Source organism: Piliocolobus tephrosceles, chromosome 7 (assembly GCF_002776525.5).
Source record: "Piliocolobus tephrosceles isolate RC106 chromosome 7, ASM277652v3, whole genome shotgun sequence".
NCBI lineage: Eukaryota > Metazoa > Chordata > Mammalia > Primates > Cercopithecidae > Piliocolobus > Piliocolobus tephrosceles.
Window position 1 is genome coordinate 27249892 of NC_045440.1, and position 22692 is coordinate 27272583.

The 22692-nt window shown below is 36.6% G+C and overlaps 1 protein-coding gene across 19 annotated transcripts in view; it reads left to right on the forward strand.

The window, feature by feature from the left end:
- Nucleotides 1-22692, forward strand: part of HMBOX1 (homeobox containing 1) — a 180637-nt gene that overhangs the window by 79190 nt on the left and 78755 nt on the right. For all 19 annotated transcript variants that reach the window (XM_023216828.2, XM_023216832.1, XM_023216823.1 and 16 more), the window contains exons 3-4: nt 3235-3711; nt 13129-13214. In XM_023216828.2, coding sequence (XP_023072596.1) covers nt 3235-3711; nt 13129-13214 — 563 coding nt within the window. The remainder of the gene's footprint in view (nt 1-3234; nt 3712-13128; nt 13215-22692) is intronic.

The following is a 22692-nucleotide window of genomic DNA, read 5'->3' on the forward strand; positions in this document are numbered from 1 at the left end:
TGATCATTCTAGCAATTGTGGATCATTTTGCTTTAGGTTATGTTTGCATTAGGGACCTCTCAGTGCAGGGCACAGACATCTAATTTGAACAAGGTGATACATAAAGGGAAATGTATTCTCTGATGAAACAAAACAGCAAGAAGAGCAGGGATGTATCAGGGGCTTAGGGATTGGAACAAGGGATATGAGCACTGCACAGCTTTCGCCATCGGTCTGTTGTAAGTTTCTTGGTATGTCCGCTTCATCTTCCCATGAACTAGCTGCTTCTGTATAATAAGAAATTTACCAGACTAATATCTTCCTGAAACCGAGCACAGTTATGGTGACTGTTCATCTTTCCCCTCGTCTGACTAGAAAATTGTGGGGAGAGCAAGGTTTGGCTTTCTTGTGCACCCCACCCCACTGGCCAGAAGGTGGGGTATTATGAGTGATAGCCCAAGAACATGTGCTTGAATACAATGAGGTGTTCTAGGCAGACAAAGTAATAGGTGGCCTATTGTTTCTCCTTTTATGACTTGGAATAAAAGTGGTTCTAATAGTCAATGAATCTGAAATGACATAAAATATTAGATTGTTTTATATGCTGTGAAATCTTTAGTTTTGACAATTCTAATTCAAGTGTTAGGATGGATACTTTTCAGTAATAAGTGAAATTCATATAACTTACTTTTGTTTTATGCTAATACAGAGTGCTGCTTCATACCAGGAATAGTTTGAAGAACTGTATACAGATAACTAACTGCTCTGATATGAATTCTGTAGGAAAATACTGTGATTGGGAATTTTTGTCCATATAATAAAACAGTTATTGAAGTCATCTAAAGTAAGATCACTTTATGAAATACTTTGATAACATGAAGGCTGAAGATAGCAACAAACAGGTCTACTTCATTTTCAAGGGAAAATAATAATGTTTATGTTTAATTTTTTTCATTACAAAATATTGTGCGGGGAACTTAGGCCATCAAGAAAGAATATAATAATCATGAAAATAGGTCTTTTTAAAATGATGCCTAGCTTGTTACAAGTGAGTACGGAAGAAATCAGACCATAACATTTGTAGGTGTAGGGCAGGTACTGTGGCCCGTGGGCACAAATGGCCTGCAGTATGTTTAGGTCCACAGAATATGTGTGTTTGGTTATGTTTTATTTTAATGAGCTTGTTTTTAAAACTAGGGAGATTTCATCTAAAGTTCTAGATTTCTGCCTACTTATTTTTAAAAGAATTTGAAACATAAAACAATCAGTAAAATGGAATAGACTATCCAAAGGTGATGCAGATTCATATGGAAATTGTGTATATGATAAAGGCAGCATTTCACATCAGAGGAGAAGACAGATATTCAATAAAAACATACGACATCTAGCTGTCCATTTAGGATGAAATAAAGCCCCAATTTTTTATACTTGTTAAGTCAATAAAAATTCTAGATGGAGCAAAGATTTTAAATGTAGAAAACTATTACTAGGACCCCTAGGTTCGTCAGTAATTAGAGTATTTTTATCTAAATGGCTTTAAATGAGACTTAAAGGAGTAGAATAGCCTGTGTCCCAAATCATAGGTTTCCAGTTAAGTCCTGCAAGGTATTGTAAAGGAGAATGATGTGTGCTTTTGGAGTCAATAAGATCTAGGCTTAAATCTTTTTCCTAATGTTTACTCAGATTTTTTGTAAGGTATAAAACTGCTCTGAGCCTTAGTTTCCTCAACAATCAATCCATCAACATAAAATGAAATGAATAAAGAACATCTACCACGAGAGTTGCTGTGAAAATTGGATGAGATTATGTTATGTGTGAAACTCTTACCCAATTCCTACCTAGAAGTGACTGTTCAATAAAGTTTTCGTGTAGAAGGACAAAGAAACAGTGAAACTTTCAATAGCTGTGGGGCACTGGCCCAGAGCAGATGTTTGTTTGAGAAAGATGAAAAAACTTCTTGACATCGATTTCCATCTGCAAACACTTATTGAGAGCCTATGCATGCCATGCATTATATTTGGCACTAGAACAATAAATATCAAAATAAAAGAGATTACCACTTCAAAATATCTTGAATGGGAAAGTCAGATCTTATAAGAAAGTAATTCAAGGCCGAGCATGGTGGCTCACACCTGTAATCCCAGTACTTTGGGAGGCTGAGGTGAGCGAATCACCTGAGGTCAGGAGTTTGAGACCAGCCTGACCAACATGTTGAAACCCCATCTCTACTAAAAATACAAAAGTAGCCAGGCTTGGTGGCAGGTGCCTGTAATCTCAGCTACTCAGGAGGTTGAGGCAGGAGAATCACTTGAACCCAGGAGGTGCAGGTCGCAGTGACTCAAGGCCGTGCCACTGCACTCCAGCCTGGGTGACAAGAGCGAAACTCTGTATCCAAAACAACAACAACAACAGAGGAATTCAAGCAGTGAGAATTTTTACAGTATTTGACTACTCTCTTAATATTGTTATTCACCCTAAGAAAACATTTTCTGATATGCTGCAGTATCTTGTGCTAGTTAAAGGAAACATGTAAAAGTAATTTCCTAGGAAAAATGAATAGCATTGTCTGGCTACAACCACGAAAGATCTATTTCTCAGGGTAGCTATTAAGAGAGAATGCATTAGCAGAGATGAAAAACTTAGGAAATTGCTAAGTAGTGAATGAAATGGTGCTTTTTTTTTTTTTAATGTACCTCTCTTTTCCACTTAAATATTTTTGCTGGTTATTAGCATTTGCTTGGACTTAGCAAATCATTTGTTTTCACTAAATGAGGTTGTAGAGAATTCCTAGGTCTGTGTAGCTAATAGTTGGTAAATAATATAATACAAACTATTTTTTCAGCAATTTTCCATTAATACTCTAATGTAGAGTAATACACTTGAGATGGGCAAAACACTTCTAAGTTATCACATAGCCTGGGTTTAATGCACTCCGTGTACCTAATCTGTTGTTTTGGTATTATTTACATAACTAAAATTTTGGTTCTGGTATTTACCAAAATTGAGGAAAATGTAAATTGCATGCCATATGAAATTAGGTTTTATGTTACACCTATGTTCACCTACTAACACATTTAGTATCTGTACCAATCCATTTGCCATGGCACAATCATTCTAGCGTGGGACATACTTTCCTTTTCAGTAAAGAAGCTTGTGTAGAAATACTGTGTCTTCTGAGCATTCTCTAGTGATATGTGCTTTGGTAGATACTGTCAGTAAAGAGACTTCTTTTTATCTTTTTTTTTTTTTTTTCAGTTTGCTGGAAACCATGTCTCATTATACAGATGAACCCAGATTTACCATAGAGCAGATAGATCTGCTTCAGCGACTTCGGCGTACCGGAATGACTAAACATGAAATTCTCCATGCCTTGGAAACTTTGGACCGTCTTGATCAAGAGCATAGTGACAAGTTTGGAAGAAGGTCCAGCTATGGAGGAAGTTCATATGGGAATAGTACCAACAATGTCCCAGCATCTTCCTCTACAGCTACAGCTTCCACACAGACGCAGCATTCGGGAATGTCCCCATCACCTAGCAACAGTTATGATACTTCCCCGCAGCCTTGCACTACCAATCAAAATGGGAGGGAGAATAATGAGCGATTATCTACATCCAATGGAAAGATGTCACCAACTCGCTACCATGCAAACAGCATGGGTCAGAGGTCATACAGTTTTGAAGCCTCAGAAGAGGACCTAGATGTAGATGATAAAGTGGAAGAATTAATGAGGTTAGTGACTTTGCTTATTCAGAGTCCCTAGAAACATCTGTATTCTTAGATTGTTTTTAAATAGTATGCTGCATTTCAGCTACTTAGCTATAAGAACTGTAACTTCCTTCTCCCACCTTTGGAGATGAAAGGAAGTTCAAGCTTTATGTTTTTAATTTAAATTTTCTCTTCTTTACTTCAATCCTTTCTCTTTGCTTCTTGATAAGTCTTTTCCATTCTCTGTTTATCAAACACTAATCTTCTCTATGACTCTAATAGCTAATTTCTGACTAACAGACACATTCTAATCCCGAAATCTGTAGTAAGTACTTTTTCTGAGGGATAATTTTATCTTGATACAGAATACATACACTCTTAATTTTTCTCTCCAACATTCTAGTCAAGAAAATAATTTGGGGTACCTATTATATAGGTTCTAATTTTAGCAGTAGATGACACACACACTCACACACACATACACACACATTGTCTTATAAATGTAAGAACTCTTAGAGTTTTAAACACTGAGAAAAGAAATCTACTATTTTTTTTTTTTTTGAGATGGAGTCTTGCTCTGTATGCCCACGCTGGAGTGCAATGGCACCATCTCAGCTCACCTCAGTCTCCGCCTCCCAGGTTCAAGCAATTCTCCTGTCTTAGCCTCCCGAGTAGCTGGGATTACAGGCATGCACTACCACGCCCAGCTCTTTTGTATTTTTAGTAGATACGGGGTTTCTCCATGTTGATCAGGCTGGTCTCGAACCCCTGATCTCAGGTGATCCATCTGCCTCAGCCTCCCAAAGTGCTGGGATTACAGGCGTGAGCCACCGAGCCCAGCCCACAAGAAATCTACTTTCAACAGAGATAATTAGGAAAGGCTTCACACTGGACCCTGGGACACTTTGAGGGTAACACCATGTGTTTTCCATTATTGTGCCTCCAGGATCTGGAACTTTCCCTGGCACATGGTAAGGGCCTAATATGTTTAATGAATGGGTGACCTTGACCTAAATGGTAAAGAATAGCATTTGTTTTTAAAATACAGGAACTTTATTTAAAATTAAGGGAATAGTAAAGGGTAGAAAAGGCAAGGCATGTCTTCAGTCTGATAAAAATTACTGACAGGTAAGACAGTGTAATAGGAATAATATATTAGGAAACAATACAGGTTTTGGGAGACTTTGAGTTCCATACTAGTTTATTTACTTTTGTTGGAATTGAGGAGTTTTGTAAAAACTCCTCTAGGAATAGAGATGATAAAGGTACTGTTTTCAGTAGATTTCCACTACCATAGAAGGGAAAGAGCCTGCAAATAAATTAGTTACAGTAGATAATGAAAGAAACTGTAGCAGGAATTTGTCAGAAATAAAAATAGTACCTATAAGTATCATTATAATTCTTCCTAAAGATTTTTAAACTTCAAGATGGAATAGTAGTGACACATAATATTGCCACTTGGAAGATCTGTCCAATAGTACCACAATGTTGAAATATCCTTCAAACTGTCCTGAATTTATTTTTAGGTAGATCTTTATTATATGAAATTCTGTGCTAAATCAACTATTTTATCTGGATTCCAGATACAGTATAAATAAAGTATAATATTAATACCTGTAATGAATAATATGATACAGCAGTTACAGTTAAAGTCATTGTTTTGTTTTGTTTTGTTTTTTTGAGATGGAGTCTTGCTCTGTCACCCAGGCTGAAGTGCAGTGGTGTGATCTCGGCTTATTGCAATCTCCGCCTCCTGGGCTGAAGTGATTCTCCTGCTTTAGCCTCCCGAGTAGCTGGGACTGTAGGCATGTGCCACCACGCTCAGCTAATTTTTTTAAAAGTTAAAAATAAAAGAGATCAGTTTGAGTTTGAATTCTTTTTCATGTGTTAAAGTAGGTGACCAAAGTTCAGGTGTTGCTTTTGAATTTAACGTTGTTAAGATTAAGAGGGAGAACCATTTGGGCAAATAAAAGTTACTTCACTCATTGAAACATAACAAGATTAGCTTTTAATTATTCTGAGTAGAGAGGATATCAAAAATTTAAAAAGGATGCCAACCTGGTTTTTTCGGTGGTGTTGCTGTTCATCAGTTTTGATAAGCTTTTGACATAACAGTTAATTCTTAAATGTGTATAAGACTAACAAGAAGTATGGGAAAGCTCGTTAGTACAAGTCTCTAGAAGATTGTCTGGAAAAATAAAGGTCTAAAAACTTGACTTTTAACTCATAGGTTGGCATGATGTTTTAATTCAAATATATGCTCAAACTAAGCGAAAACCTATTTAGCAATGACTGGGATTTGTAGTTAAATCCCGTAATTATACCCATTCCAGTTTCACTGTGAAATATATACAGGTTTATACTTTGTTATCAGTATTTATGTACTACCACTTGTCGCATAATCAGGACACTTGATCTTTTTCCATTTCTCTGCTTCTTTATTAGAACTGCTCCTTTGGGTTCTCCTGATCATCTTGGGGTCTCAGTGGTCTTTCTAGATCTCTCTGGTTCTCTGCCATTGCACCATTCCTCCATTGTGTCCCTCTCTTAACGCTTCTCAGGTTGTAGAGAATAACAATCCTTGGATCAGTGGGAAAGTTTATTGGATAACATTGTCACTTATTAAAATCATGATCTCAGGTTGATCAGAGAAACTGAGATTCACAAAAATTAAATTCTTTGCTCAAGAGAACTTCAGTATTAAGTGGCAGAGCCTAAATTATGTCTTTATTATCAAGATGTCACTGGTGTACATTGCCTCTCCAAATAAATTTTTCATGTCTGTAGATTTTAATAAGATTTTAGGAAAGGTGGTTATTAACATAAGACAAAGTATGAATTGCCTTAATGGGCTTCTCATCCCACTCCCCCATGATATTTGCTGCTTCAAAACAATCACTTAACGTGAATTTTTATCTAGTGGAACGTTAGAGAAATATTTTGAGCAGTGGATCTTTCTGAGTATTCTGTGCTCTTTTAGGAATATACTGCCCTTGCTGATCACTAGATGCTACGGTGATATTATAGCCCGCTGGAAGCGGTGGTCTCTGGTGGGGGAGCCTGGGTATCTGAATGCTTTCCTGTCTCCTTTTCTTCCTGTGTGCTTCACCTCTTGCTTGTTCACATTCCTCAACTCAAACATAAGACGGAGTTTTAAAAATCTTATAATTCATTCACTTTACAAATTTCACTCCTAAAAATTTCAAGATACATAATGGAGATTTTTTTTTTTTTTTTTTGAGATAAAGTCTCACTCTGTCAACCAGGCTGGAGTGCAGTGGTGCAATCTGGGCTCACTGCAACTTCCTTCCACCTCCCAGGTTCAAGTGATTCTCATGTCTCAGGCTCCCTAGTAGCTGGGATTACAGTGTGCACCACCACCCCCAGCTAATTTTTGTATTTTTAGTACAGACGGGATTTCACCATGTTGACCAGGCTGGTCTCGAACTCCTGGCCTCAAGTGATCCGCCCACCTCGGCCTCCCAAAGTGCTGGGATTATAGGCATGAGCCACTGTGCCCAGCCCATAATGGAGATTTTTTTGTATAACTTCATCAAGTTATAATTGTACACCTTATCAACTCATTAAGAAACAGTAAGAAAGTAGCTTTCACTTATTTCATTTTTGAGTTAGGGTTAAAAAAATAAAGGTCAACTAGGATATGAATTTAACAGATTGTTGAATATAACATTTTAGGAAGGACTTTAAAGCCAGAAATAAAGAACTATTTTACATATTAATGTTTAAAAATGCATCTATTAATATACAAATATATGTGTAGGGGTATGTGTGTATACACATCTGCTAATATAGTGTATAGATACTAGTGTGTGTTTTATGTACATATGATGTTATAATTTAAATGAAGCTTATCAGAATTTGTTAATAATGCCATACATTAAATATATTATTCTTAACCACCCGTGTACTAAATTTTATGATGTTAGTATTTTGTATAAAACTGAGGCTTTATTTTAAGTTGGTTATCTATAGGCTAAGTATTTTACTCGCATAGGTAGGATGTGCATGTTCTGTAGATAAGACAAAATGGTCATGATATCCAGTTACTATGTTATTGATACATATATAGTAACTTTTATTTTTGAGTGATTTTTTAAAATTTAAAGTTATACTTTGTCTCCATGGGTAAAAATGTATGGGGATAGGTTTTAGTCAAATGTGAAAGACATTTGTACATAATTGTATTTTTCCAAGTGTGAAATAGTCTGTCTTGGCAGGTGTTGCTTCATCTCTGGAAGTCTTTCAGATAGATGATTACCTTTCAGAGATCCTAAAAAATGTGCAGTATATATTAACTATGGACATATGGAAGATGTTAAAGCATGTCATTTTTAAAACAGGTGGTCTTTATTATTCTTTGTTCTAGAAAAGGAAGCAATGTCATTTCGAACTACTGTAAATAATTCTTTTCCTTTCTGATTTGGTAAGCTTAAATCTATTTGAGAATAAAAATTTAAAGCTGTTTTATAAATTATCTAGATCGAGCTTTCCATTTTACAACCTTTTATCTCCAACTACAGAATTGTTCATTCATTGAACAAATTAAGCTCTATTATATGCAAACCCCATAAATGAATAAGGCACAATCTTTGTGCTAAAGGACTAAGGACTTTACAGCCTAGTAGGAGAGATAAGACAAGATTAGAAACAACTATAATACAGAACAGCATGTAATATATTAGCATGTGAGTAGTAGTATTGAAATGTTAAAGTTAGCCATTGCAAGAAGACACCTTTTTTAGCTGTGAAGATCAGGGAGAACTTCTTTAAATAGATGACAGTTAAATTGTGTCTTAGTAAAAGGGGATTCCACAAAGAGGCATTACTGATGAATTCATCCAGATATTAAGAAAGGTCTGTAAGTAACAGTGAAAGTTTAGCAAGTTATAAAAATAATGGCAATGGAGGGTGGGAAGGAAGAATTTCATCCTGGTGTGGAAATCACTAGATGAATCTAGCATGGCAATGATTTCAAAAGGGCAGTAGGAAGCAATGACATGGACTTGAACTGGTTAGCTACAAATCAGGTGGGTATCTTATCTTGAAGTAAGTAAGCTGTGGAGTGAAAGACAAGATCAGCCTGTTCTTCACTTTAATTCCATAAGACTTGAGGCATAGAAATCTTGAAGAGTATGAGATTTTATAAGAGAGGAAGGAGGGGATTTATTCTTTTTAAGGAGGATGTAAAATTGCAGATGAAGAGAGGAAGTGAGGGGTGGGAGAAGATAAGATAATTAGATTTAGAGTAAATGAAGTTTTTACACTAACAAAGTGGTGATTTCTTAGATTACAATGAGAACAATAGGAGTAGCAGGTCCTTAAAGAAGGCTGAATGAGGAGAGAATGAGGGAAGAGGGTGATGTCGAAGTTTGAACAACAAAGCTAACCCACTAGAATGGAACTTTTAAAAATATTTAAGAGAATTGAACACAATGAAAATAGAATGTGTTTAGTATTTTGAAAATACCTAGTGAAACCAACTAAATGACACATCACTGCTTGTGTATAGAATTCTTTTAATGCTACCTTAAAGTACCTGGTACAGATGTTTACTTCGGTCTTACATGATTACAGCAGATCATTTGTTTCTTCTTTTCTTGGGAACCTTTCTGAAGTTTTATAAAATAATAGTCAATGTTCAGTATTTTTACAATTTCAAAAAAAATTTTGCAATGATTTTTTGAGTCTATGTATTACAGACATATGTATACACACAATATTTAATTTCATTGCTAGGAGACAAGTCTTTAAAAGCCTTGTGAAGGGAGTATTGATGCTTTTTGTTGTTGTTGTTAGATGGAGTTTCACTTTGTTGCTCAGTGGCGCAATCTTGGCTCACTGCAGTATCCACCTCCTGGTTTCAAGCAAGTCTCATGTCTCAGACTCCCAAGTAACTGGGATTACAGGAGTGAGCCACTGTACCTGGCCAATGCTTTTATTTTATCAGATGATACAGCCAGGGCCCAGCTTTGTTAAATGTCTTGCCCATGCACACCCTTATCTTTTAAGTCTTTTCTTTTGCTTTTTGAAAAAGCTCTCTGGTAAAGCAGTAAAGAGTTTTTTCTTTTTTTTTTTTTTTTGAGATGGAGTCTCACTCTGTCACCGAGGTTGGAGTGCAGTGGCACGTTTTTGGCTCACTACAACCTCTGCCTCTGGGGTTCAAGCAATTCTCCTGCCTCAGCCTCCTGAGTAGCTACTATTACAGGCGCATGCTACCACACCTAACTATTTGTTAAATATTTTTGGTAGAGACGAGGTCTCACCATGTTGACCAGGCTGATCTTGAACTCCTGACCTCAAGTGATCCGCCTGCCTCAGCCTCCCAAAGTCCTGGGATTACAGGCATGACGCACCGTGTCTGTTTATTTCTATGTTTTTAAACATTATTGATACTTAGAAACTTGTCAAATATCTAAAAATGAGAATTGCTACTGTTTGACAGATTTTTGGGATTCCTTCTGTCTTGTGCAGTCCTTAATAATATCATGCTGCAAGGCTGTGAATAATTTACAAACTGGATATTTCCTATTTCAATAATTGAGTGTTATCTCTTCTGTATGATTTAGTGTTTAGATGAATTTGATTTGAAATAAATTGATTTAAATATCAATGTAAATTAGTCAAAAAACCTATTTAATTCTTTCCCCCACAAAAGTACATTTTTTTATTTAACCCGAACAAATATTCTTTTAAATTCAGCTCCATTTTCCTAGAAGATCATTCTATATATAGAAATGCAATACTTTATTTAAAAATTTTCAGATTAATTTTATAGTTGTATTAGAAACCAAATGATTTGTTTTGTTTACATAAGCCAGTTGAAATAGCGCTGAAGTTATCTCTTGCACACTGATTATCGATGCACATTTGAAAGCTTTTGTTCTATATTACCTGCACCTGCATTTTAGTCAGCAATTATTTTGTTTGACTTTAAAATATATTTATTTGTACCTTTTTCTTTTTCATATACACAATTTTTAAATAAAATGTGAATACATATTTTTCAAAGAAATATTTCAGGCTGGGCACGGTGGCTTACGCCTGTAATCCCAGCACTTTGGGAGGCTGAGATGGGTGGATCACGAGGTCAGAAGATCGAGACCATCCTGGCTAACACAGTGAAACCCCATCTCTACTATAAAAAAAAAATTAGCCTGGTGTAATGGCAGACACCTGTAGTCACAGTGAGTTGGGAGGCTGAGGCAGGAGGATGGCGTGAACCTGGGAGGCGAAGCTTGCAGTGAGCTGAGATTGCGCCACTGCACTCCAGCCTGGGCGACTGAGCGAGACTGTCTCCAAAAAAAAAAAAAGAAATATTTCAAATATAGACAGGCAGTTTGGGAAGAATCTAACCAGAATCTAGATCAGTATGAGAAAATTTAAATACTGCATTAGGCAGCTGATTATTTTTTTCCTTTAAGAATATTTTTGGTTAGGATTTCCAACTGATAAATCAGCAGTATACTATAGAGCTACAGATTGGAAACTCACCACTATCACCTCTCTGTTTTTTTCCAGAATTCCCCAAAGGGAGCATGGTCTTATAACAGAGTCCTTACAACAGAGCATGTAACAACTACTCATCAGGGAGCTAAAATCCCTCATCCAAGTTAAATCACAACTCATTGTTTTTGGATAGGATACTTAAGTTCCTCCAAATAGTCTACAGAGAAATGTGAACCCCTAAAAAGAGTTTGTGGTTCTTTCACAAAACAATTACTAAGGTTTTGTGATCCTTTGTCTCAGATCAGGGGTCAGCAAACTTCTTCTCTAAAGGACTGGAGAGTAAAAATTTTAGACTTTGTGGCCAAGAGGCAAATTTAAGGATATAATGAGGAGACATAGGCTGGGCGCGATTGCTCACGCCTGTATTACCAGCACTTTGGGAGGCCAAGGCAGGAAGATCACTTGAGGTTAGGAATTCAAGACCAACCTGGCCAACCAACATGGTGAAACCCTGACTCTACTAAAAATACAAAAATTAGCCGGGTGTGGTGCTGCATGCCTGTAACCCCAGCTACTCAGGAGGCTGAAGCAGGAGAATTGCTTGCGCCCGGGAGGTGGAGGTTGCAGTGAGCCGAGATTGAGCCACTGCACTGCAGCCTGGGCAACAGAGTGAGACTCCGTCTCAATTAAAAAAAAAAAAAAAGAAAAAGGATATCATGTAGAGCCATATATAAGACAGAAAACAAACAGCCACAAATTTTTATTGACAAAAGTCAACACAGAATAATAATAATTGGGTAGAGTTTTTAAAAATATAGGCCTACTAGTCAGAAGAATGAAATTGCAGGGGGAGGGATAGTATTTTGCTTAGTTTGTGTTTATCGTTTGCATTTTCTGTCATCAAATCAATTGCAAATGTCCATCTCTGAAAATGATCCTTAGCTCATAGGTTGTGTAAAAATAGATGGCAGGCTAGAATTAGCCCATAGGCCGTAATTTGCTGACCCCTGTGTTAGATAAGAAGTTACCTCTATTCTGTGTTACTTTTGAGCTTGAACAGATACCACTGCTCTATTTATGTAACCCTTTTGAAGATAAAGCATTGAAAGAGAGATTGGCCAGTTTTAAGGGTTTAGCTATAATTTTTGTTTATTAATTCTTGTTCTGGTGAAACAACAGAAGTCTTGCCACTCATTGTCATTTTTGTGAATGTCTGGTCTTTTGAGAATTTGTTGAGTCTTTAAGTAAAAATTTGGAACAGGCATTTTAGTGGAGGAAAAATGAGGTCTATAATGTATTCCCAAGGACACAGAATATTGTGTAGTTTTAAGTATTCTTATATATAATACAAAATGAATAAATGCCTTTTTAATACTAAAACTTTATATTCAACCGATCCCACTTTTTTTGTTTATACAGGAAAAGAAGTTAACGGGCAAGCCTTTCTTCAAATGGCTAACATTTTTACAGTTGTGGGAACGATGATTTCTTTTTCCTTAATCATTTTAAAGGTTTTTAAATGAACATTGTTCATGCAGTTGTGTAGTTAACATGCAAGCCCACAGTCTGCTCACAACTGAATTTGTTGTTGTTGCTCTTTATTTTTCTAGGATTTCTGTCTCTGTAAGATACATTCATTCCCCAGTAATGAAACTTTGTATATACCATATGACAGCCTTGTTCCTAATATGAATTATAAAGAGCATGCGATTAACCATCCTCTGGTATGAGACTTATATCTATTATGGTCTTCACTAAAGCGTCTGTCTGATGGTGTGATGTTTTAGGACTTGAATATTTGGTGTTTCTTGGTTCATTGTAATTTCATATTTTCACACAAGTTTGGTCTGTTTACCCTTTATTTTTGTGTCCTTTCTGTGTTCTCCTCACCTCTCTGCTTCACCTTTCTTTTAGCAAAGATGAGGATTTCTACCTTCAACATACATTGTTGGTCTTGTCTTCTGTTTTTGTTAGGAGGGACAGCAGTGTGATAAAAGAGGAAATCAAAGCCTTTCTTGCCAATCGGAGGATTTCCCAAGCAGTTGTTGCACAGGTAACAGGTAAGAGCTGAAGAGCCCTTTATTCTGGAATCATGTCTACTCTCTGCCTTCTGGTGCAGATGTTGGAATAATGCTTGCATTTCTGCATTGCAGTGCAGATCTGTCAACTTAGGCATAATTATGTATGCCTGTGATTTAAAACCCATTATCTCCAATATCACTGAACTTCTCTAGTGATTTTTTTTGACTTGTGCTAGTAAACTTTATGGCGTTTGTAATAAGCACAAAATTCCCTATTTTGTGGCTTAAAAAGGTTCCTATAGTTTGCTTTTGATTGTAACAGAGCATATGACACATGCACGTCCAACTGCTTTCTATACTATATATTTTTAAAAGCTTTGTAGTCCTCCAAATATAATTCCTGATTATACCAGTTAAAAAATGATTCATGAGGGTAAAGAAAGTTGTTTTTTAAACCACTTTTGCATATGTAAAAGCATTCCTTGAAATATTACTGAGAAGAGTTACCATTGTCTTCTCTTTGTTCTTTATATCCCATCCCATTCTCCATCCCCACCCAAGCCCCATCCTTGGTATGTGGTGTATTGTGTCATTCTCTATTCAGATTGCATTTTTTAATGAAGTTCTTAAATTTGGAGGCAGATGTCTTTTGTTTGTTAATGTGTGAACTTCCTTTCTTAGATCTCAGTGATTTATAAGACCCTTAAAAAATTAACTGGGCCTTAGTCATTAGAAGAACCGGACACTCTTTCAAGTACATTTTGTAGTTGCAACGTTGTTATACTTTGTATATTGATAGATATAAAAATTAATTCTCCCCTCCTTTTATTAACATTCTACTAGCTGGCTATGTGAATTTGGGCTTTTTAACCTCTGTGCCTCCGTTTTCTTCCTTCTACAATGAAATACTTGGATCTGATCTTCAACAATAACTTATGATTTAAAAATATTATTTCTGTTCTCCAGACCATGATACATATTGGAACTAATTTACCTAAAAGGTTGTTACTGGCCATTAATTTGGTTAAAAATGAAACTCCAGAGTTTAGAAGTCTTACATTTCATCCCAAGTATCTAAGGTCAGCCAATCTTTTATAGTGTGTGTGTGTGTGTGTGTTTAATATATTACACTAGTAATATATTTTTATAAACGACACTTCTGTTTATGGTAAAATACTTTAATTAAAGGTGTCCTTCGGTGTAGAAGTCTTATACCAAAGGATAGTGTGTTAGTTTAGTTGTTGTAGTATTTGGGTGTTTTTCTATAGAATATTTAAAATATGTTGTTAACCTTTACCTTCAAGGACCAAGTTATGGTGCTTAATGCAATGTAAGGACAAGTCAAGCAGGTTTTAGTGAAACTCACTGATCTGGACTTTGAAAAGATGAAATGTTGTCTTTCAGTACTTACATTTCAGCCTCCATTACTAGAAGCAATAGTATCTTCCAGTTTGCCAGCCTAAAACTAAAAAGACAGAATTTTAGTGTTACAGAATAGCATTGCAATGTTGATTTTTTTTTTTTTTTCAGGTAGAAGCATTTCTTAGTGTATTGAATTTCCTGAATCTTGAATCATTTAGGACTTTTAAAATAGTAGCTTTGAAACCCATCCAACCTTAGTTAATACAAATCATAGTAACATACCTTTAAAAAGCATTTCTTGAACATATCTAAAGGCATTGGATAAACCATAATGGGTTAAACATGATGCATTAAATATAGTATTGCTTTTTTGGAAAGGGAAACTGAAAGATATGTTTTCCCATCTTGCTATTCAAAATATAGTACATGGAACAGCGTTTTTGGCATCACCTGGGAGCTTGTTAGAATTGTAGAAATACTGAATACTGCTCTAAATATGCTGAAACATAATTTACATTTTAACCACAAGCCCAGGTGATTTCAGTTTGAGAAATGCTATTCTAGGAGACTGGTAAACTTTACTGACTTTAACTTCAGTGGATTGGCATTGTTTAACATTACCTCACTCAGTAATGGTCATCATGATGCCATCCCCTGTTTTTATTTTTGTTTTTGTTTGTTTGTCTGTTGGTTTTGTTTGAGACAGGGTCTTGCTCTGTTCCCGAGGCTGGAGTGCAGTGGCCGGTGATATGGCTCACTGCAGCATCCACCTCCTAGGCTCCAGTGATCTTCCCATATCAGCCTCCTGAGTAGCTGGTACTAGAGTTGTGCACCACCACACCTGGCTAATTTTTATTTTTCACTTTTTTTTTTTTTTTTTTTTTGAGATGGAGTCTTGCTCTGTCGCCCAGACTAGAGTGCAATGGTGTGATCTCAGCTCACTGCAACCTCCCCCTCCTAGGTTCAAGCGATTCTCCTGCCTCAGCCTCCCAAGTACCTGGGATTATAGGCGCCCGCTACCCGCTACCATGCCTGGCTATTTTTTGTGTTTTTAGTGTAGGTAGGGTTTCACCATATTGGCCAGGCTGGTGTCGAACTCCTGAGCTCAGGTGATCCACCCACTTCGGCCTACCAAAGTGCTGCGATTACAGGCATGAGCCACCGTGCCCAGCCTATTTTTTACTTTCTGTAGAGATGAGGTTTCACCATGTTGCTCAGGCTGGTCTTGATCTCCTGGGATTACAGGCGTGAGCCACCACACCCGACCATCATCTTCTGTTTTTGCAAGCAAGAACTGAAAATACAGTTACACATTTATTATCTGTTGTACCACATGAACCTTTCTTTTGCTGCCATAACTATGGGATTTGGTAGTGTTACAAACTTATTTCCCGCTTTCAGCCTCACCCCAACTTGCTCTTCCTCCTCTTCATTTCTACTCCAAAAGCTTGGGTTCCTCTTCCCTTGATCAGATATCTTTTGGTGATTCTCCATTGTCTAAAAAATGAAATTTCTTGTAATCTGACTCCAGCCTTCTCTTTTGTTGTCATCCTCTATTCGGTATGCCCCAGCTGAATTTCACTATTTGCCATTCCCAGAATTCTGCTCAGTTGGATGCTTCCGAAGTTTTGGTTGTGCCAAAGATACCTGTCACCTCCTCATCCCAGCCTTATGAATTCCTGTTTATCAAGATTATCTCAGTTGTTACCCTCATTTTAACTTCTTGACCAATTTAGTCCTTGCAGACCTCTCTTTTTTTCTGAAAAGAATTACACTTAGTTCATCACCCTGAGGTTTAGTACTCATTTTAGTTATGCATTTTAGAGCAGTGTTCTTCAAGAGTGACCTTTCCTTACACAAAGAGTCTAGCATTGTGCATGTACTCTGAACATTCCATGTTTACCTAGCTGCCTTATAGTATAAGAGGAGAACTGGTGATGCTGACACAAGCTATACATGTGAAAATTTGTCCAGTGTGACTTTCTTCAGTGGTGTGCCCTCTCCAAAAATAATAATTCATTTGCTCAACAAATGCTGTGTGAATTTTTGCCCTTAAGGAACTTGCATTTTTCCTTTATCTACTTCAGTTGTTTATATCAGGCCTGGGGAATGAGGATGATTGATAACCATATTGGTTCATTGTCCTATTGGTCAATATACTGAACTCCTGTGTTTTTTGTGTATTATTGTGTTAACATTTTTTTACCCAGACTGCCCAGCCATCAAGCTAAACTCAGGGGCAAGGCTTCTCATTGCAGAGAAGAGATCCAGCTAGAGAATAGTGAGGTGGTAGAACTGAATAAAGCCTTGTCCTTGTAATTGGTCCACTTAGGTTAGAGTGAAACTGAATATGGAAGCCTTCTGGTCACCTAGAGCTCACTCCCTGCAGTACCTCATCAGTGTATATACATATTTTTTTGTCTTTAAACAAATTAGTCAAGTGTATCTTCAAAGAATATGTACCTAATGAAATGTACCTTAAGGTTTAGGATGTGGTTATCCTGAATCTTATAACAAGTTATCTTAAAAAGATTTAAGTTCAACTCTAATATGTGAAATAAGTCAACCTTGAGATAAAAATGAGAACGAGTGGTGCATAACAAAAGAAAATGCTAAATAAAAAGTGTAATGAGGTGCAAAATTATAACACATGTGCTTGTTCCAGAAACAAATACAGAAGTTTCTTTTTATAGATTCAGAGGATTTCTATAATAAGATAAACAAGAAGTTCATGGGTGGGGTCTGTATAAATAATATCCTACTGATAGGAAAAATGACAGTATAAACAGGATATAATAACAGTGCCTGCTGAATTCCCAGCATGTTATTTGTAGCTTCTTTCACAGTCGCAGCTGTTCCCACCAAGGGTGGATTTTTACCTCTGTAAGAGGTCAGCCAAGATTCTAAATTCTCACTAACAATGGTGGGTTGGTAAGCATAGTCTTTGCTTTAGTAATAAGCACATGTATTCTCTATTCACTTTCGGGGTAAAATGTTTTCTTAGGCTGTTTAAGAATGCTTAAAAATAGTTTTTTTTAATGACCTTTGGGGAAAAAAATCAAGCATGCAGAATAAATGAGTAAATGGGCAGAGCTTGATGAGCACTTATCAGCCAAAGAAATATACTAATTTGATGCATATCCTCTGAAGAAATAAATACACAGAAGAAGAAAAAAACAGTGCCTCTGAATTTTAAGAAATTTACCATAATTTTATTTTCTTAAAATGTAGTATAATGAAGAAGTAACAGAATCTCAATGTTCTGGTCTTTCTGCCATAATATAGCCTTGTGACCCAGAGTCTCATTTTCCTTATTTATAAGATAAAGGACTTTGACTAAATAGTTTCTTTCTTAGGTCCATTTGAACTGGCTGCTCTAATGAAATACCGTGAACTGGGTGGCTTATAAGCAACTGAAATTTATTTCTCACATTTCTGGAGGCTGGGAAGTCCAGGATCAAGCCAGATTCAGTGTCTGGTGAGAGCCTGCTTTCTGACTTAATGGACCATGCCATCTCATTGTGTTCTCACGTAGTGGCAGGGGGAAAGGGTCTCTCTTGGGCCTCTTTTATTGGGGCACTAATTCTGGTTCATAAGGATTCAACTCACATGACCTAGTCACCTCCCAAAGATCCCACCTCCTAAAACCTTGGAAGTAACAATTTCAACAAATAGGAATTTAAGAGGGACATAAACATTCAACCATAGCAGCTTCTGTATATCTTTTCTAGCTGTCAAATTCTATTGTTTTTAAGTTGTAAATGCATTTTATCAGATGTGCATCTTACCTGTACCTAGTGATTCTCATTCCCAAAACCTAAGAATTTGTGTAAAGACAAGTTCTGAACTGGTTTTAGAAATGTTCCAACTGTACTCAGATCAGTTCCTTTTTAACTTATCTTTAAAATGTGGGGTAAAACCACTGCATATTCTATTTAATTATAGCAAAAATGTTTTTACAAAGGTAAAGAATTAAGTTCCCTAATCAGAGAACTTAAGATGAGACATTAAAAATCAACTAAAGTTTCAGTATATTAAAAACAACCACCACCACCACTTCATTTTCTAGAGTAGTTTTAGGTTCACAGCTGGCTTCCATACGTCCCCCTGACCCACTGTCACCATCCAGCACCAGAGTGGTACCTTTGTTAATGCCAGTGAACCTACATTGACACGTCATTGTCACCCAAAGTTCATAGTTTATATTCGTTTTGCACATTCTGTGGTTTTTGGACAAATGTTTAATGACATGTATCCACCATTGTAGTATCACACAGAGTTGTTCCACTGCCCAAAACATTCTCTGCTTTTGCCTGTTCATCACCTCCTCCCCGCAACTCCTGGCAACCTTTTTATTGTTTCCCTAGTTTTGCCTTCCAGAATGTCATATAGTTGGAGTCATACAGTGTGGAGCTTCAGATTGGCTTCTTTCACTTAGTAATACACATTTCATGTTCCTCCCTGTCTCTTCATGATTTGATAGCTCATGTCCTTTTAGCACTGAATAATATTCCATTGTCTGGATGTACCACAGTTTCTCTATTCACTTACTGGATGGCATCTTGGTTGCTTCCAAGTTTTGGCAATTATGAATAAAGCTGCTATAAACAAGTGGAATTTCTATCTATATTAGTAAAGCAATGCTGGTAGACTATAAGTCACAGACTGTGGAATTGTCCTATTATAATACAACCAGAAATAATTATCTTGCTCATTTAACAAGATTTTATGAATTTCTGCCTAATGGATTTTACCAGTTTTATGTGGATCTCCAATTTGAAGGCTATCACCTATCTACAGATTGGGTGGGCTTCTACATGAAAGATATAATTCTCTCTTCAAATGGAAGAGGTTTAGAGTTTTTCTTTTTGTTAGCAGAAACCTTCTTTTCTAATCTTCTCTGAATGTACTTCATTCACTCACGTTATAATTGTTTTCGCAGAGTGCATGTTGGGATTTTCTTTTGTTTTGCAGCCTTGGGGGAATAGGAGCAGATGTTATTCCATGGTTCAAAAAATTCTTACTTTTTAATCTCATTTCCTTCTGTCTTCTTTAATTTTTTGGAAAACTATTTTCTTATAAACATAACACATGAAGTTACTTTTTTTCCCCTCATAGGAAAAAACCAGCCTTCTCCACATCTAAATGTCCATATTTTCTCACTTTGTTGACAGCTAAGTGAGGAACTGGAGTGAAAATAATTTCGGAGGATATTTTTTGTTGTTTGAAAATCAGTTCTGTAGAGTTATTGAAATTCCTTGTCCTGCCAGGGCTTCGATCATCTCAGATACAATGCATAGGAGTATACATTTTTGGTGTAAATACTAGGAAGACTCGTTGTCGGGTATAAAATGGCATCTCTTTCACCTGTGTATAAAGTAGAAACTGTATTTTAAAAAACGCTACCCTACCACAAGCCCTGACAATGACTTACAAAGGTTAGGCACAGATGTGGTTTTTCCCTCATTAAGTAATTACCATTTTTGTTTCTCTCCAGTTCTTGTTTCCTAAGATTATGGGGAAAAGCCTGTACTTAGATACAATGTTCCTTTGATTGTTGTGTGAAATATTTCTTGCCTAATGTAATTTAAAAATTGTTATGTTAAATATGTTAATTGTTAAATATACAGGAATAAATGACAAAAAGAAGAAGTGATACCCAAGTAAGAAAGTCAGAAGGTATCTGTGCGTGATAAAATGGCAAAACCTTAGATTCAGCTGTAGTCTGTCAGTCTTGAACGGTGGCTCAAGCCTGTAATCCCAGCACTTTGGGAGGCTGAGACGGGCGGATCACGAGGTCAGGAGATCGAGACCATCCTGGCTAACACGGTGAAACCCCCGTCTTTACTAAAAAATACAAAAAACTAGCCGGGCGAGGTGGTGGGTGCCTGTAGTCCCAGCTGCTCGGGAGGCTGAGGCAGGAGAATGGCGTAAACCCAGGAGGCGGAGCTTGCAATGAGCTGAGATCAGACCACTGCACTCCAGCCTGGGCGACAGAGTGAGACTCTGTCTCAAAAAAAAAAAAAAAAGCAGTATCATAAATATCATAAATAACTTCCTGCAGAAGAGAGGCTCTGAAGAGAAAATAAATGCCATTTCTTATAAATTCTATATATGGTCCTTTATGCAGTAAAGAATTATCCTATTTACTCTTGGAAGTTTTACTCAGAGTGAGACCTTAAATCAAGGTGCTGCAAATAGTTTTGTCGGGAAGATGTAATACTATATTTAGTGTAACTAAATCTACTTAAGTAAGGAACTGACGCTTGCACTAACTAAACTACAGCTGAGGGCCTTGGTACCTGAGAGGCCTATAAATTTTGAAGCATTGTTTCAAATTCTTTTGACTTAGAAGAAAAGCTTTTAATATCAGAATGTGTCAACTTCAGCTAAATTTGACTATATCATTTGATTCTCACAAAATAAACTTGGAGATGTGCAGGGGAAATTGGTTTTTTCTTTGTTTTTATCACCTTTAAGATAAAATTTACGTAAGAGTATAGGTTTCTGTGTTGTACCAAACTTATACAGTGGTATAATCATTACCAAATTCAAGATATGAATATTTCAGTATTCCAAGAAGTTGTCTCATGCATCTTTGCAGTCAAATACTGTTCTCCCACCCCCAGTCCCTGGTAACCATTCATCTGTATTCCTTCACTATTGATTTGACTTTTCTAGAATTTCATGTCAGTGGAGTCATACAAAACATACCTTTTATGTCTCCAACTTCTTTCATTTAGCATGATGCTTTTAAGATTCGTGAGTGTTGTTACATGTTTCAGTCATTATGACTTTTGAATGCTGAATACTAATCCATTGAATGGATATAACAAAATTAGTTTACCCATTAGTCAGTAGATGGACATTTGGATTGTTTCCAGGGCCTGACTATTTTGAAATAAGCTGCTATGCACATTTTGTGTACAAGTTTTTGTGTTGGATTATGTTTTCATTTCCTATGGGTAAATACCCATGAGTGGAATTGTGGGGTTGTTGGTAAATATACATTTAACTTTTTGAGAAACTGCCAAACTGTTTCCCGGTGTGGCTCCACCGTTTTGTCTTCCCACTAGCAAAGAATGAGGTCTTACTGCTCTGCATTCTCTTCAGTGCTTGGTGTTTTGTGCTTCTCTGTGAGTTTAGTCATTCTAATGCAGTTATAATGATATCTCACTCTCGTTTTATTTTGCATTTTTCTAATGACTAATTATGTTGAGCATCTTTTTATATGATCATTTGTTATTCATGTATCTTCTTGGGTGAGATATCTGTCAAATCTTTTGTCTATTTTTTAATCAGGTTGTTTGCCTTATTTATTATAAGAGCTGTTTGTATATTCTGGGTACAAGTCCTTAAGTATACAGATATACATATTTTCTAGTCTGAGGCTTGCATTTTCATATTCTTAATGTCTTTCAAAGAGCAAATGCTTTAAATTTTTATGAAGTTATGTTTATCATTTTTTTTCTTTTGTGGGTTCTTGCTTTTTGTGTTCTAAGAAAATTTGCTTAAACAGGGCTGGGCGCGGTGGCTCACGCCTGTAATCCCAGCACTTTGGGAGGCTGAGGCGGGCGAATCACAGGAGGTCGGGAGTTTGAGACCAGCCTAACGAACATGGTGAAACCCCGTCTCTACTAAAAATACAAAATTAGCCGGGCGTGGTGGTGCTTGCCTATAATCCCAGCTACTTGGGAGGCTGAGGCAGGAGAATTGTGAGCTGCACCATTACGCTCCAGCCTTGGCAACAAGAGTGAAACTCTGTCTCAGAAAAAAAAAAAAACAAAGAAAAATTTGCTTAAACAAAGTCTCAAAGATTTCCTCATGTTTTCCTTTGTAAGTTTTATAGTTTTAGCTCTCACATTAGGTCTGTGAACCATTTAAAGTTAATTTTTGTATTGAGATAAGGCTTGAGGCATTTTTTTTTCTTACGGAGATCCAGTTGTTGGAACACCATTTGTTGAAAAGTCTAGTCTTTCCCCATTTGATTACTTTGTTATCTTTGTGGAAATTCAGTTGGACGTGCATGCAAGGTCTGTTTCTGGGCTTTGTATTCTGTTCTGTCCATCTTTATTCGTATACCAATACAAACTGTAGATTATTATAAGTCTTGAAATCAGAAAGTATAATTCTCCCAATGTTGTTTTTCCTTTTC